At 41.9% G+C, this 18,537-nt stretch overlaps 1 protein-coding gene across 1 annotated transcript in view; it reads left to right on the top strand.

The window, feature by feature from the left end:
• LOC141053042 (uncharacterized) overlaps positions 1-13,345 on the top strand; it is a 97,042-nt gene extending 83,697 nt beyond the window's left edge. Inside the window, exon 8 of the mRNA XM_073550374.1 lies at positions 12,520-13,345. Within this exon, the coding sequence (XP_073406475.1) occupies positions 12,520-13,159 (640 nt within the window). The 3' untranslated portion in view covers positions 13,160-13,345. The remainder of the gene's footprint in view (positions 1-12,519) is intronic.
• Positions 13,346-18,537: the final 5,192 nt, after the last annotated feature.

Here is an 18,537-nt window from a genome sequence, read left to right as displayed (position 1 = left end):
TGTCCAAGACTCCTGGGCTCCTGCATCATAGAGCGAGCCGCAGCATCAACTTGGAGGAGAGAAAGGCGCCCATTCCAATATTCTGCAGAGTGCACGCCAATCTCTGACAGCAAAAGACTCAGCTATGGGCCCCTTCCTTAGTGTAGATGCTGCTGCTGGCTCTATCAGAGAACAAGATAACTCAGCAGTTGATCGGGCCCCCTCTCCTCCTCCTGGGCCCTTGTGCAGCTACACAGGCCCTTGGGATGGCGGCTGTTAACTTTTCCTCTGTAGGAGGAATCTTCTGCACAGCAACAGATTTTAACTAATCGTGTGTCAGAGAATGCATGGTCAGTTACTGAAGCGGCAGCATCCTGCCACTTGGGCCCGGTGAGCAGAACAGAGAGTGCCCGCTGCGCGCCCCTTCTGCTCATTGAGCCCCATACGCCAGTAAGGGCAGTAATGCCCTGATGGCTGCCCTGGTCATGAGCACCTTGAACCCCCCAGAAACGAGTAACAAACAAGCAGTAGAGGATAGTGATGAGTGAAAATTGCAATCTGCCGATGTAGTGACCAGTAAGTACATTGTAGTAACTAGTAGTGATGAGCGAATTTGTTTGGAAAATAATCGCCAAACATAAATTTGGCATGAATATGACACATTCGGATTCGTGATCAGAAACCCGAGCAAAATTTTATAAAATCGGTAACCTTCAGTAAAAATGCGGGAAAATGTTTGCGTTGCCACGAAAATATTTTCAGCACTTTAGCAACGATAATGGTGGTGTATAATGAGCGTTTGGCATATGTATGATAAGGAGAGGGGGTTTGCAGAGATCAGAGGCGCTTTTCTTGTAAGCACAACAGTCTTTTATTTTTTTTCCTAACTTTATGTGTGCACATTGCGGCTAGCCAATCAGGGCGCAGGAAACACCCACAATGGCTTGTGTCATTGGCCGCTGAAATCACATGTCCCTCTCTGTATAAATAGCAGACAACTTGCTTTAGCGCCATTTTGACACTGTAAGGCTGCTCCTGACGCTGGCACTGTTAACAGTTAAGTTTAGCTAGTTAGTTAGGCGGTTGTATATCAGTCAAATAGTGTAGCTAGATAGTGTCCAGTGTGGCTGTAAAATTAACCTTCCGGAATTTTTTTTTTTTGTTCCATTACTGAGGTCCACAGACAAAGCCAGCAGGGCACATGTCCTACAAGTGTGTTGTACACTACTTCTATAGTGCTCCATGCACAAGTATAGCATTCTAAATAATATTATTTTCACTAGCTAAATGTGACAAAGCCTGCTGTATCCACATTTTAGCTACTTAGATAAGCGGTTGTATGTCAGTCAGATACTGTAGGTGGCTAGTGTCCAGTGTGACTGTTAAATTTACCTTACAGCACTTTTTTTTCTTTTGTGGCAATACTGAGGTCCACAAAGAAAGCCAGCAGGGCACATGTACACTGCTTCTATTGTGTTGTATACATGAGTATAGCATGCTAATTAATATTTTTTTGTGGTGCTGAATGTGATACAGCCTGCCGTATCCCACGTTGTCATTTTGTGACAGTGATATGAACGTGTGCGCAGACCTAACACGCATTAAAAAAAAATGATAATATTTTCTTTTGCTGAATGAGATACAGCCCGCCATATGCCATATTGTCATGTTGTGGCGGTGATATGAAGCTGTCTGCAGACCTCAAGCACATTAAAATAGTTATTTTTTTTCTGTTGATAAACGTGATACAGCCCCTATGTCCAACCTTTTCATTTAGTGGCGTTGAAATTATTCTGTGTGCAGAGCTGTTGCATATTAAAGTTAATTTCTCTTATTTTTTTTCACAAACGTGATACAGCAGCTGAGATGTGAGTTTGAAATTGTTTTGAGCCTATCTTCTAGATTATGTGCATCATACAGTAGGGGACATGTCACTTTTAAATTGTTTGGAGCATCTTGTCAATGTTAAACAGGCCTTATTGACAGACACCAAAAAATTCTTCTGTTACTATTGTCATACATGTGACTTTGAAACTGTTTGGAGCATCTACTCAATCTTATACAGGGCTTATCGACAGTCCCCCCAAAATTTTTCTGTTACTAATGTCACACAGTAAGGGGACATCTCACTTTGAAATTTTTTAGAGCCTATCTTCTAGATTATGTGCATCTTTGGTATCCATTTTCTCACGGGCATCTTTTATACCTAGCTTGAGACGAGCATCAAATGCTCTCTGCTAATTGGTTTTGTGTAGATGAGTAATAGTTGTAGGCTTGATCCTGGATCTCGTACTTCCCATAGCCGCCCTGTTATTGATCCTGAAGTACGTTTCCATTCCCGCCAAAAAAAATTCTTGTGTTGCTAACGTCATACAGTAGGGGACATGTCACTTTTAAATTGTTTGGAGCATCTCGTCAATGCTATACAGGCCTTATCGACAGGCCCAAAAAATTCTTCTGTTACTAACATCATACAGTAGGGGACATATGACTTTTAAATTGTTTGGAGCATCTCGTCAATGTTATACAGGCCTTATCGACAGGCCCAAAAAAATTCTTCTGTTACTAACATCATACAGTAGGGGACATATGACTTTTAAATTGTTTGGAGCATCTCGTCAATGTTATACAGGCCTTATCGACAGGCCCAAAAAAATTCTTCTGTTACTAACATCATACAGTAGGGGACATATGACTTTTAAATTGTTTGGAGCATCTCATCAATGTTATACAGGCCCAACAAAAATTCTTTTGTTCCTAGTGTCATACAGTAGGGGACCTGACTTTAAAATAGTTTGTAGCATCTCGTGTGTTATAGAGGCCTGATCCATAGGCCCCCCAAAAATTCTTCTGTTAACGTCATACAGTAAGGGACCTGACTTTAAGATTGTAGCATAACTTCTTTGTCATACAGGCCTCATCCACACTCAAACAATTCTTTTTTTCTGTGACTAACACAATACAGCACACCATATTTCCACTTTGAATTTACAGTCGCTGAAATTCAGCTGTTTGCAGAGGTGGTGCAGAGTGTAAAATCTAATTTTTGGTTGCTAATACTGTGCTCCTACCATACTATTTGAGCAACATGACTGGGAAAAATGAGGCCGTGGTGGAAGGGGAATTAGGCTTGGTGTTCAAGGTGTACATGGGGTAGGTGGTAATGTTTGTAAAAGTGCTAGTGAAGCAACGTCACATCCTATGCAAAGACAACCGACAACTTAAGTTACTGGACAGGCTATACCACTACCTTTCTTTGACAGACGCACAGTGGTACGCCTTGTTGATGATGCCCAGAAAGAGCATGTACTCGAGTGGATGGCAAGTGCAGCTTCAATGGTCTCTCCTCTTCCTCCACCTCAACATCGCAACCAGTACAGTCTAGAGAGGTGGCACCCAAATTCCCCTTGCTTCCCCCACATCCCATCTATCCAACCATTCAACTGACTGTATGGAACCACAGATGGGTGAGTCTGAAGAGCTGTTCACATATTCTATGCCATGTTCATCAGCAGTGTACTCAAAAGCTTTGCCGATTCAAGAGTTGGAAGTCTGCACCGATGCCCAAAATTTTTTTTAGCTTGGATGCGGGGCAGGACGAAGTACAGTCCGAACAGCATCCTGACCCTCGTCATCAGATGTTAACCCCTGGGGAGGGAGGTGATCCTAATGAGAGTCAAGATATCTGAGGTTCACACGGACTGTACTGTGCTGTCATGGCAAGAAAAGGAGGAGGGTGACTCCAAGGCCGAGGAATGTGAAACCACAGAGGATGATGATGATGAGGTGTTAGATCCCAGTTGGCGTGAACATAGAGGCATACAGCTGAGTAGGTCATCTGAGGAGGAAGACAAGGAGGTTACACTGCACTGTCCATCACAGACATGTAGTGATGCAGCCACGACGAGCGATGCATCCTCAGCCACAACTGTGCCTCTGACCAGCAGCGTCCGCGGGTCTGCAGCTCGTAGGGGTGGTAAGAGTTGCCTAGCCTGGCCCTTTTTTGACACTGCAAAGGATGAGCCAACTCACGTAATCTGACAACTTTGCAAAAAGTCAAGGTAAAATGTGCAATAATTTGACTACTACATGTATGAACCTTCACATGAGCAATCAACATGCTTTACTGTGGGAATCCCACTGCACAAAAATGCGGACCTCAACCATCAGCCGACCCATCAATCGCATCTGCTGATGCCTCCTCCTCCTCGTTATCATGCCAACTATTGAGATGCAGGTTTTCGACCCCAGAACCTCGGGCTCTTTACCTACTCCAGTCACGCTGACTGAGAGGCCGCCTTCAGCTGTAATGGAAGCGGACATGCCTGCTGTTTTTGGCCAATCTCAGAGAACGAGCACAACACAAGTTTCTCAATCCACAATAACATCTCCGCCTGCACCTCTCTCACGGGCCAGCAGTTTGTCTGGCTCACTGTACTCCACCCTGCAGCTAGCCCACGGTTCTGCAGTTGTGGTCACGTAAAATATTGTTTCCTCCTACACATGACAAAGCTAAGAAGTTGAAATCCAACATCTCCAATTTATTAGCCACGGAAATTCTGTTTTTTTGTCTGGTAGATATAGACGGTTTCCAAAAGCTGATGGCTGCCGCCGTCCCCTAATACCAATTACTCAGTCGCCATTACTTTTCTAAGAAAGCTGTGCCTGCGCTACACCAGCATGTCGCAGACAACATCACCCATTCTTTGAAAAAATCTCTGTCTGCCAGGGTGCATTTCACAACAGACACTTGGATGAGTAAGCATGGCCAAGGGCATTACATCTTGATGACTAGCCTCTGGGTGACTCTAGTGGCTGTGGGAACAGGTGCTGCTCCACAAGTCTTGGAATCCCCAAGACTTGCAGGAAAAACCTCTACATTTAACACTTCCTCCACTGATTCTGTCTTCTCTATCTCCTCTAGGGCTTCCACCTGCGCCCTCAACCTTTGCATTAACAAGACACGCATTACAACAGTGCAGCGCAAACCCCCACCACCTCCGTACTGTGCAGCCAGGGCTCACTGCAATCAGGCAGTCTTAAAATTGATGTGCCTTGGAGATCGCAGTCATACAGCTGAAGAATTGTGGACAGCTTTCCAGGCAGATTTTGATCAATGGCTACCTCCGCTGAACCTTCATCCAGCCTTGCATGGCTCACATCCTCAACCTGGTGGTACAGCATTTTCTCAGCCACTATCCTGGCCTGGGTGAGCTTTTCCAGAAAGCACGTAAGCTGTGTGCTCATTTCCGCTGTTCTCACCCCTCTGGTCATCGACTTGCATCGATACAGAGGTCTTTGTCCATGCCAGTTAACAGGCTGATAGGCGATGTGCCAATATAGTGGAGTTCCACTCTGCACATGTTGTGACTGTGGCAGCAGCGAGCCCTGACGCAGTATGTCATGTCGTATAGCCTGGGCCAACGCAATACGTACGTGGCACATATCACGTTTACAGAGTGGGCACAGATTAAGGACCTCTGCACCCTTCTGCACAGTTTAGAAATGCCTACTAAGATGGTTAGCACTGACACCGTCATCAACATCACTATTCCGGTCATCTATATGCTGGAGCAGACTTTGAATAGCCTGCGTTAGGAGGTGGTGGTCCCAGCAGAAGAGGATGCGAAAGGGATAACATTGTCTCTAAGTTCCAGACTGTCATCACACAGACAGGTACCAAGGGAGGGTGGATTACTGCAATCGAGGGTGGCTGGTGATAAGTTTGTTATCGAAGGTGCAAGATCTGAGGAACAAATGGAGGAAGAGGTGATGGGTGAGCAACTGTCAGATGATGAGGATAATCCTTCCCTCTCTTTTGTTCGTGGTTGGTGGGAGGGGACGGAGGAAAAGAACCTCATTGCTACCCAGCCACCAACAAAGCATGGGCTTGGACCTCATGGTAGAGCACGACATATGAGTGCCTTCTTGCTGCAACATGATCCTTGTATAGTTATGATTTGGAATAATGCTGACTACTGGGTTGCCACTTTGTTAGATCCACGTTATAAAACCAAATTTTGCCAGATGATTCCCACCCTAGAAAGGGACTCGCGAATGCTGGAGTATCGAAACATGCTTTTACACAACCTTAAGAGAGCTTTTCCCCAAGAAGCAGTGAAGCACACAGTACACATCGCAGCTGTAGACTTCCATCCTCTGGCACATCAATTCGTCAACACCAAAACATTAGCTGCAGCATTGGTGGTTTTGGAAGAAGCAATTTCTGTGAGACACTTTCTTTTTGACACTTTTTTTTTAGACCAACTCGTGCACCAGCATAACAGAGTCCAAGTCTCACACGCGGTGAACGATTGGAGAGGATGGTGCAGGAGTATCTAGAGCTAAATATCAATACCATCAGGGATGGTTTGGATCCTTTCACATTTTGGTCTTCCAAAATTGATGAGTGGCCAGAGCTCACCTCACACGCCTTGGAGGTTTTATCGTGCCCGGCAGCCAGCGTTGTTTCAGAACGTGTCTTCAGCACTGCTGGTGGTGTCCTGACTGATAAGCACAGCCAGCTGTCTCCTGAAAGTGTAGACCCCCTAACTTTCATTAAGATGAACAAGTCATAGATCTCCAAGGTCTTTTGCACCCCAGTCGCAGACTGTACAGACTAGATGATACTGCATTTTTTAGCGTGATGCATTAATGTCACGTAACTGCACTCTGTGATATCTTTAGTGTGGCTTATGTGGCTGCTGCTACTGCTGCTGATGTTAACACAAATTTGTGGAAATGTGAACAGTCATGGTAGGTCTACATCTAGGTTAGCTGTAGTGGAAGACGTCTCGGTCCCAATTATTCTATTTCTTTTCTCGTGACAGTTATTCCACTTCGGTAGTGTCAGGCACTCCGTTTTTAAAATGTGAACACTCCTGGTTGGGTGTCCATCTGTAGTATTGGGTGTAGTGGAAGACCTGTCGATCCCTATTATACTATTTCTACTGTGGTGAAATTGGTGTCGGTATAAGTGATTAGATGACTTTACAGTGATACCAGATTTATATTGGGTTTTTTTGTTTGGTTGCTGTCATACACTAAAAGATGCTTTTGCAAAAACAAGTGTTTTCATTGCCATATTTCGAGAGCTATAATTTTTCCATATTTCGTTTGACAGAGTCATGTGACAGCTTGTTTTTTTGCAGGACGAATTGATCAGTGCAGGACTTCTGGTCATTATGATTACAGTGATACCACATTTATATTTTTTTTATGTTTTGACGCTTTTACACAATAAAAACTTTTATAGAAAATATAATTAATTTTGCATCGCTGTATTCTGAGAGCTATAACTATTTTATTTTTCTCCAACGAAAGAAAGCAAGTTCGGCACTGCTGCACCACCACTACCTCCTGCAATCTGCCAAGAGGTACAAATCACACACACATCTTCAACGCCATAAACCCTCATGGAACGGGTGCTCTATCCTTGGAAACAAACAATATCCAAAGTGCAAGAAAAAAGAACGAAGGATGGCACTCACCGTTCCATGTAGAAAACTTTATTCAAGGATAAAAATACATTGGCTCGGGAGCAATGTGTAGAGTACGAACAATGGCCTTTTCGCGCTCCTGCGCTTCAACGGGTCCTAAGCACCTGTTAGGACCTGTTGAAGTCCAGGTGCATGAAACAGCCATTGTCCGTACTCTACACATTGCTCCCGAGCCAATGTATTTTTTTCCTTGAATAAAGTTTTCTACATGAAACGGTGAGTGCCATCCTTCGTTCTTTTTTCTTGTATTTTATTTTTCTGTCGATTGACCTTTATGGCGGCTTGTTTTTTTGTGACCAACCTTGTCAATCAGTTTTCCAAGCAATGCTACAGATCGCTTGGAAAACGCTAGCATTCTGCAAGCTAATTATGCTTGCAAAATGCTAGTTTTTCGCGGGAATTCCGCCTGCATATTCGAGTTGCGGAATTGCCGTGGAAATTTCAGCAGCAATTCCGCATGTGTGCACATAGCCTTACAGTTATGTCAAGATTACGTCAAAGTTCATCTGTACCTTGGATGGCTACCAAGCTATGTGCAGGAAAAATAGAATTTCCACAGAATAAACAAGACTAGTTTCCAAGAAAATACTCATGTGCACCAATAAATTGACTAACTGATATTGCCAACCAAATTAACTCAGACATTTTCGGCGCTCCAGTAGAAATAAATGTTGAAACCTGCATATGTGGGGCCACCTCATCATTCCATGATAACATGTGTATGGTCATTGACAGATGCACATCACAGCTCTAAGACATTTATCCTATCCAATTACTATGAGATAAATGAGTTGTCTCTTTTACAATATTAATCATCTCCCCATGTGTCTCCCTATTATCTACAGTAATTGTATTATTTATTGGGATTCTTTATGACATTACAACAGCTCATCTTCACCTCATTCAGGTCCCTACGATATCGGATCCTCTCAGTGAAGATCTTCTACATAACAGAATTTTCCTGATTCACCCTTCAAGGATGGATAGGGACAGAGACAAGATAGTGGAGAAGATATTACACCTCACCCTGGAGATTCTCTTCCAGCTTACTGGAGAGGTGAGAGATTCTGTTGACGTCACATTACATCACTCTTATCTATGGGAATAACAGATGGACAGAACTGGAGAGGTGAGGACTCTGGAAATGTCTGTAGTGAGATTTATTAATGTGTCTCTCCATAACCAGGATTACTCAGTAGTGAAGAAGACCTCTAGTGAGCGCTGTCAGGACCCTGTGTCTGAGGGATGGAGAAGACCCCTGAGCCCAATCACGGGGCCTCCACCTCACCACCTGATACATGAGGACATCAATGACCAGAAGATCCTAGAACTCACCTACAAGATGATTGAGCTGCTGACTGGAGAGGTGACACTGCTGGGAGTGCTGGGACATTATACAGTAATGCTATGAAGGGATCGGGGGGATGACGGTATCATTGTATGTGTCAGGTTCCTTTAAGGTGTCAGGATGTCTCAGTCTATTTCTCCATGGAGGAGTGGGAGTATTTAGAAGGACACAAAGATCAGTACAAGGACATCACGATGGAGGGTCACCAGTCCCTTAACTCTCCAGGTAATAGAGGACTAAATACACACAGCCTATATGGTAATTATCTGTATATAAATAACACAGGTCAACGAAAAAAAATTTTTTTTCTGGTGTCCAAAATATTTTAATGAATTTGGGGTATTTTTGGGGTGCTGATTCTGAATATGTCATCAGTTTTGCCAGATTGGCTCAAGTTTTTGAGATTTTTGGTATCTTATTTATAGCACTTGTTGGTAAATGCGACGCATCATCTCATTAATTTCTTTGGATTAGTACTTGAACTGAGCAGTTCTCAATATAGTTTTGTGTTAATTAGTGTTCTAAAAGTTTGTTCATAGCTTGATTTTTGCACTAACTTTATGTTGTTGTCTGTTTTCCAGTGAAAAGCATGAACTCATCATGAAGAAGTTGTCTTAACGATCCAGACTCATTCTGTTACATTTGTGGTGAATATACACTGCCAAAACATAGAAGAAACATAACACACTTCGTAAAAAAAGTGTATTTTGCCTATTTTGGGGTTATGCTTGGGGACCAAGACAAGTTTTGGGCACCACACATAGTGTGCAAAGCATGTATCGAATTATTACGAAAATGGAGCAAAGGACAAAGAAAAAGCTTCAAATTTGGTGTTCCAATGGTGTGGAGAGAGCCAAAAAATCATCATGATGACTGTTATTTCTGTGCAGTGCAAGTGCAAGGATTCAATAAGCATAAGAAACGAAAATGGGAGTAACATGGAATCTGCAAGAAGGCCTGTCCCTCATTGTGAAGATGTGCCTGTACCTGTGTTTACCATAAATAACAGTCATCATGATGATTTTTTGGCTCTCTCCACACCATTGGAACACCAAATTTGAAGCTTTTTCTTTGTCCTTTGCTCCATTTTCGTAATAATTCGATACATGCTTTGCACACTATGTGTGGTGCCCAAAACTTGTCTTGGTCCCCAAGCATAACCCCAAAATAGGCAAAATACACTTTTTTTACGAAGTCTGTTTTGTTTCTTCTATGTTTTGGCAGTGTATATTCACCACAAATGTAACAGAATGAGTCTGGATCGTTAAGACAACTTCTTCTTGATGAGTTCATGCTTTTCACTGGAAAACAGACAACAACATAAAGTTAGTGCAAAAATCAAGCTATGAACAAACTTTTAGAACACTAATTAACACAAAACTATATTGAGAACTGCTCAGTTCAAGTACTAATCCAAAGAAATTAATGAGATGATGCGTCGCATTTACCAACAAGTGCTATAAATAAGATACCAAAAATCTCAAAAACTTGAGCCAATCTGGCAAAACTGATGACATATTCAGAATCAGCACCCCAAAAATACCCTAAATTCGATGAAATATCTTTGGCACCAAAAATGCTGTTGACCAGTGTAATTCATTCAGTCCCTGTATATGTGTTTTTTACAGTTCTATCCAGTAAGAGGACAACACCAGAGAGATGTCCCCGTCCTCTTCTTCCACAGGACTGTAAAGCAGAAGATCCCAGTGTTCCTCAGGATCATCAGGTAGATGGAGAGAAGGTGTCATGAGATGTCCCCTATGATGTGTAGACGGCTGTGAAGGTCTTGTGCTCAGTCTTGTTTTATACACCAGTATTATATGTTTTATACTTGTGTAATGAGAATGGTGGAGATGGCAGGATTAGAGTTGACCATAGATGTGACTTCTCCATCTGTCTGTGACTTTTACAATATTGGTTTCAGCGTGAAGAGTTGATCAATATTGACACTACAGAGACATATTTGAGCTGTGATGATTGGTATAAAGTGGAGATTCCTGCAGATAATAGCCCAGGTGAGTAGTAACCATTAAATGCAGAGAAATAAAAGATTAAACTTAGTCACTGGCTGCTACAATTTTGTGTTGATTTTTTTATGCTCTCGTTTTTATTGATCAGGCAGATTATTCTGTTTTTCCATTTGTGTTTCATTGTAGTTCTAAACATTTGATGTAGGACAATTATGAAATACTATATAAAATACTTTTCTACCTATTAATGGTAAGCTGCATGCTCAATTGCCTCTGAGTTGAAAGGCGTATCATTAGCATCAGGCAAAGAGATGACTATTAGATAGCCATGCTTTTAGACCATTGCTTTAAAAGCAAAATGGTGGTTTTGTTTCCAGCTTCCGAAAGGGAAAAATTGGCACTTTACTAGGATTACTAGTCCTACTGCACGACACCGCTTTCCAGCTTCTTCTTGCTGATTGAGGGCAAATAACTTCTTCTCCAGCCTCAGTCCCCCATGCGCAGTCAGTCAGACAGAGGAAGATTTAGTTCTTCTCACATCACAGCCCTGCTCTGACAGCTCACTGAGGAATGTATGTTTAGGATACTGCTCCTCTGACAGTAAAGACACAGGTCTCAGGAGTATTGTTGCTTCATACTGCAACCTGCTCTGAGGTATGACTAGAATGGACTGCAGTTAAAAATATATGTTGGGGTCATTTGATGACATTCTTGGAGAACTCATTCTGCCCAGATAATAAAATACCTGAGGCATTTGTTGTTATTTTGGCCAAAATAGTGAAACTCTAAACATACGACACGGGAACTCATTGTCTTTATGAGTTCCTGTAGGTTATTGATGTCGTAACTATGGATTGGTAACTATCACCTATTATTTTACCTCCTATTGAAAATCCCTTCAGAAGTTACTATGTGATTCACTTAAACTTCCAGCGATTGGGGAATGGAGGGGGAAAGCTCACAAACTACTCATTGGTGGTATGCTGTACATATTCCTGGCCATTCTGCTTACCCTTTCCCGTGTCAGGGGTTTGGAATGTGATAAAATGTTATAAGAAACCGCATTCGCATCACCCCAATGTTTCAGCACTCAATCTACCAAACTGCACGTGGTCACATGAGATATACAGCTTCATTGCAGACAAATGTAAAAAGACTAGAGGGGAGCACCTGAGTGGCAGTGCAGGAATAGCCTGTGAAGATGCTAACTGAATTGAAAAAGGGCTGTTCGCCTACCATACACTCTTAGGTCTGCTGTTAGAATGTGAACTATTTTGGCAATCCTGTCCTAGGCAGTAATTTTAATTTTGTCATTTCTTGTGGACATTTTATATAGAAATGTTATAAAAAATTATTTGTAAGCTTATATTATTCAAAAGTAATAATGAGTTTTATTCTTGGCAGATGATTGTACCTGGAGTTCAGAGGGATATTTGACATCTTCAGATATTAAATTGGAAGTTCTTGATGTCCCGCAAAATCCATATGATGAGCATGACATTATCCCAGTTATGTATCCAGACCTTCACAGCAAAAATGAAACATCTGAGTGTTTCAAAGAGGTCCTATATGCTGATTCATCACAGACTGCGAAGAAAAATAAAAGTCACAGAATGGGTGTTCATAATCAAACAGCTTTCAAAGGAAAGAAGCCACTCCCATTTTCAGAATGTGACAAAAGTTTTGCACTTACATCAATTGTTACACATGAAAGACCTCGTGTAGGGGAGAAACCATTTTCTTGCTCAGTGTGTGGGAAACATTTTAAACAAAAATCCATTCTTGTTACACATGAGAGAACGCACACAGGGGAGAAGCCATATTCATGTTTGGAGTGTGGAAGATCTTTTAACCATAGATCCGATCTTGTTAGGCATCAAAGAACTCACACAGGGGAAAAGCCATTTTCATGCTCAGTATGTGGAAAATGTTTTAGGCAGAAATCAATTCTTATTACACATGAGAGAACTCACACAGGGGAGAAGCCATATTCATGTTTAGAATGTGGGAAATCTTTTACAGATAAATCAAATCTCATTACACATCAGAGGACTCACACAGGGGAAAAGCGATTTTCATGTCTCGATTGTGAAAAATGTTTTTACCAAAAAATAGATCTTGTTAAACATCAGAGAACTCACACAGGGGAGAAACCATTTTTATGTACAGAATGTGGGAAACATTTTAAGCAGAGATCAAGCCTTGTTATACATAAGAGAATTCACACAGGAGAGAAGCCATATTCATGTTCAAAGTGTGGGAAGTGTTTTGCAGACAAATCAAATCTTGTTAGACATGAGCGAAATCACACAGAGGAGAAGCAATACCGATGGTCAGATAGTGGGAAATGTTTTACAGATTAATCAAATTTTGTTACACATGTGAGAACTCGCACAGTAATGAATATGTGAAATGCTTAATTTTGTTGAAACCATATTCAGAATGTGAAAAATGTTCCACCCCAACCATCTATTGAAACTTCAAACATCTGCTTTAATATACAGTGCCTTGCGAAAGTATTCACCCCCTGGAACTTTTCAACCTTTTCCCACATATTTCTGGTGAAGAATCAACAAGTGGGACACAATTGTGAAGTTGAACGAAATTTATTGGTTATTTTAAATTTTTGTGGAAATTCAAAACCTGAAAAGTGGGGCGTGCAATATTATTCAGCCCCTTTACTTTCAGTGCAGCAAACTCACTCCAGAAGTACATTGTGGTTCTTTGAATGATCCAATGTTGTCCTAAATGACTAATGATGATAAATATAATCCACTTGTCTGTAATCAAGTCTGTTGTGAACACTTTTGACCTGGCTTCTGAGTTTGGGCTCCCTCTGCTGGTTGCTGCTGGTAATGGAGCTGGTCTGGCTGACAGAAGTCAATCACCTGAGGAGGATGATTGGAGGTCAGGTGTTACAGACTGGAGAGATTTAAGTGAGCAACCTTCCCTCAGTTGTTGCCGGTAATTTGGTTTTCTTCCTGAGCATTTTGGAAGTCTGCTTGCCTCCTGCTTTGTCCTGCATCTTTCAGATAAGTTATTTGTCTGCTTGAATCTTTTTGCATTTGATCCTTTTTTTGCTTTTTTCTGATTTCTGCTTTGCTGGTGTGAGTTCAGCCTTTTTCCCTGCTGGGACCTGTGCTGGACTCTGTTCCATATGCCACAGCTCATGTCAGTCTTTTCAGTATTTCTAATCCCCTGTTATATAAGTATCTTTTGTTTTGCGTCCAGTTCACACCAGAGTTCTGATTTAGTGCGGGAGAGGTTGTGTGGCCTCAGTATTTTTGCATTTCAGACGTGTTGGATTTTTTCTTAGGGGTTTTTGTGTGATTGCAGACAGTATCCTTTTATTGTCCTGTGCTATCTACATAGTTTGGGCCCCATCATTTGCTTACTCTATTTTCTGCCTGTGTTTTGTGCCTCATCTTGTCTCACTGACAGTACATGTTCGGGGGCTATCTATTCCTTTGGGGTTCTACTCCGGGGCAGTTTAGCTTTTCCCTTTCTCTCTTTAGGCTTAGTTAATTCTTTGGCTGTACCGAGGCGTCTAGGGCATCGTAGATACGTCCCATGGCTAATTCTAGTTGTGTTGTCAGTTTAGGGGTCTGCAATCCTCTAAGTTCCCAACCTCTCTGGTTATCTGGTTGCCTAGCCTATTCCCCTGCTATCCTCCTCGGTTACCTAATCATAACACAAGTCTCCGTATAAATGCACCTACTCTGTGGTAGTCTCAGGGTTCTGTTTAATGCACAGAGAGCATCATGAAGACCAAGGCACACAACAGGCAGGTCCGTGATACTGTTTATGAAGTTTAAAGCCGGATTTGGATACAAAATGATTTCCAAAACTTTAAACATCCCAAGGAGCACTGTGCAAGCGATCATATTGAAATGGAAGGAGTATCATACCACTGCAAATCTACCAAACCCGGCCGTCCCTCTAAACTTTCATCTCAAACAAGGAGAAGACTGATCAGAGATGCAGCCAAGAGGCCCATGATCACTCTGGATGAACTGCAGAGATCTACAGCTGAGGTGGGACAGTCTGTCCATAGGACAACAATCAGTTGTACACTGCACAAATCTGGCCTTTATGGAAGAGTGGCAATAAGAAAGCCATTTCTCAAAAATATCCATAAAAAGTGTCGTTTAAAGTTTGCAACAAGCCACCTGGGAGACACACCAAACGTGGAAGAAGGTGCTCTGGTCAGATGAAACCAAAATCGAACTTTTTGGCAACAATGCCAAACGATATGTTTGGCGTAAAGGCAACACAGCACATCACCGTGAACACACCATCCCCACTGTCAAACATGGTGGTGGCAGCATCTTGGTTTGGGCCTGCTTTTCTTCAGCAGGGACAGGGCAGATGGTTAAAATTGATGGGAAGATGGATGGAGCCAAATACAGAACCATTCTTGAAGAAAACCTGTTGGAGTCTGCAAAAGACCTGAGACTGGGACGGAGATTTGTCTTCCAACAAGACAATGGTCCCAAACATAAAGCAAAATCTACAATCGAATGGTTCACAAATAAACGTATCCAGGTGTTAGAATGGCCAAGTCAAAGTCCAGACCTGAATCCAATTGAGACTCTGTGGAAAGAGCTGAAAACTACTGTTCACAAACGATCTCCATCAAACCTCACTGAGCTCGAGCTGTTTGCCAAGGAAGAATGGGCAAGAATTTCAGTCTCTCGATGTAGAAAACTGATAGAGACATACCCCAAGCGACTTGCAGCTGTAATCGCAGCAAAAGGTGGAGCAACAAAGTATTAAGTTAAAGGGGCCGAATAATATTGCACTCCCCACTTTTCAGTTTTTGAATTTCCACAAAAATTTAAAATAACCAATAAATTTTGTTCAACTTCACAACTGTGTTCCACTTGTTGATTCTTCACAAAAAATTTACATTTGGTATCTTTATGTTTGAAGCATGATATGTGGGAAAAGGTTGAAAAGTTGCAGTGGGCCGAATACTTTCGCAAGGCATTGTAGTTTTTTAACTTGTTTTATTGAGAAATTGTACCAGTAAACAGTTACTGTCAGTCATGTGTACACAAAAAAGTTAACTGCCTTAGTGACGGGGCCAATTTTTTAAATTCTGATCAATGTCACTTTATGTGGTGATAACTCTGGAATTCTTCAACAAATCCCAGTGATTCTTAGATTGTTTTTTCGTGGCACATTATAATTTGTGATAATGGTAAATTTAGGTTGATATGTTTTGTGTTTATTTAGAAAAAAAATTCAGAATCTTGACAAAAATGTAAAAAAAATTGCAATTTTCAAACTTTGAATAATTATCCCTTTAATCCAGATAGTCATACCACACAAAACCATTAATAAATAACATTTCTCACATTTCTGCCTTACATCAGCACCATTTTTAAAACTCTAATTTATTTTGTTAGCCTTTTAGGAGGTTTTAAAATGTAGCAGTAATTTTTCATTTTCAAGGAAATTTACAAAGTGTATTTTTTGAGGGACCTATCCAGATGTGAAGTGACTTTGGGGGTGCTACATATAGGAAAACCCTAAACGTGATACCATTTTAAAAACAACACCCCCTGACATATTGAAAACTGCTGTCAGATAGTTTATTAACCCTTTAGGTGATTTTCAGAAATTAATGCAAAGTGGTATAGTAGGAATGAAAAAGTGTTTGTTTACCAACTAAACGTCGCTTACTTCTGAACTGACCGCTATAGCCGGGAGACTCTAAGGCCGCTATTTGGCTATGAACTGTTATGGCAAATATCAGGACTACACAATCATGATCTTGGTGTGTCAATTAGATTAAAGCGGAATCTATTAACCATTTTTCTCTCTCACCCATGACAGCACCACGGAGAGAAGGGATCCGCCCTTCAGGGATAGGAACCTACAGATAAAACGGTGGTACCTCTCCTGCACCCCCAGCACGTTTTATTAAGGAGCCAGATGTAGGCCAATAATTAGCCGAAAATTACCATCATGGGACCTGAATCTTGTACTATCTGCACTAACAGATTCCCCGTTTGAGCCTATTCAATCAGCACCTCTAAAAATCTTATCATTAAAAACTGTGCTTCTGGTGGCGCTAACATTGGCTCGTAGAGTGAACGATATTCAAGCTCTATCAGCAGTGCCACCATTTACAAAACTTCTGGAAGATAGAGTCATCTTAAAACCTGACCTGGCCTATTTACCTAAAGTAGCATCACATTTCCATAGGTCCCAAGAAGTAGTCCTTCCTTCCTTCTGCCCAAATCCTATGAATAAGGGAGAGGAGAGATTTCACACCTTAGATTTGAAGAGATGCCTAGTTCAATACTTAGAGGCCATCAAAGGGTGTAGGAAGGAAGGCTCTCTCTTTGTGTGTTTCCAGGGGCCCAGGAAGGGACTCAAAGTGTCCAAGAGTACCCTGGCAAGGTGGATAAGGGATGCGATTGCCCTGGTCTATTCATCCAGCGGGAATACCATCCCGGAAGGGTTGAGAGCCCATTCTACAAGAGCAATGGCGACCTCATGGGCTGAGAGATCTGAGGTATCAATAGAACAGATCTGTAAGGTGATTAGATCTAGCCTCTACGTCTGACTTGACCTTCAGGAAAAGGGTCCTTCAGGCTGTGGTCCCTCCCTAAGCCAGTATCTGTAATTCTCTACGTGGTGCTGTCATGGGTGAGAGAGAATAACATAGTTACTTACCGATAACGGTGTTTCTCGGAACCCATGACAGCACCCACTTATTCCCTCCCTTCACGTGTGTGGTGAGCACGTTTTACTGTTCGTAGAGTGTTTTCGTTTAGGCACGGTGTTTCTTGATAATAAGCAATATTATAATGTTATACATATTTCTGTTAACTAACCCGGCGACCCTCTGATGCTCTGTAAGGCCTGTTTCACACTTCCGTTTTTTCAAATCCGTCAAAATCCGTTGTTTTCCGTAAAAAAACGGATCCGCCATTTTTTGCAGGATCCGTTTTTTTTGTCCCATAGACTTCCATTACGGTTACCGCGGATCCGTCAAAAAAACGGATCCGTTTTTAAAAAACCGGATCCGTTTGCATCAGTTTCCGTCAAAAAAATGGAAACGGATCCGTTTGGCGGACACAAAAACGGAAGTGTGAAACAGGCCTTACCAACTGGGGGAGCAGGAGAGGTGTAAAGTCTGTCAGTATATACACTTTACATTTTCTGAAATGCCACAGAGGCTGCAACACTATTAAGCCAGAGTCATCTCTAACCAAACAACACCATGAAGACCAAGTTGATCTCCAAGCAAGTCAGGGACAAATTTGTTGAGAAGTTCAAGTCAGGGTTGTGTTATAAAAAAAATATTCCAATCTCTGAGGATTCCCCAGAGCACCATCAAATCCATTAACATCAAATGGAAACAACAAGGTAGCACAACAAACCTGCCAAGAGAGGGCCACCAACCAAAATTCTCAGCTGGGGCAAGAAGGGCATTAATCAGAGAGGCAGCACAGAGACCAACGTAACACTGAAGTAGCTGCAGAGATCCCAAGCAGAGACTGAAGTATCTGTCCATACGACCACAATAAGCCATACACTCCATAGAGGGTGGCCTTAATGGAAGATTCGGCAGAAAAAAAGCTTTTAATTACACACAAAAATTGTAAGGCTTGTTTTGAGATTTCCAAAAAACGTGAGAGACTTCCCAAATGTATGGAGGAAGGTGCCTTAGTCAGATGAGACCAAAATGGAATTTTTTGGCCACCAAGATGTCTTGCGCCAAACA

The sequence above is a fragment of the Dendrobates tinctorius genome, unplaced genomic scaffold, assembly GCF_039654945.1.
Source record: "Dendrobates tinctorius isolate UK_male_01 unplaced genomic scaffold, ASM3965494v1 ptg000164l, whole genome shotgun sequence".
NCBI lineage: Eukaryota > Metazoa > Chordata > Amphibia > Anura > Dendrobatidae > Dendrobates > Dendrobates tinctorius.
Note: the sequence above shows the minus strand (reverse complement) of the source record. Positions and strands in the feature narration are given on the sequence as shown.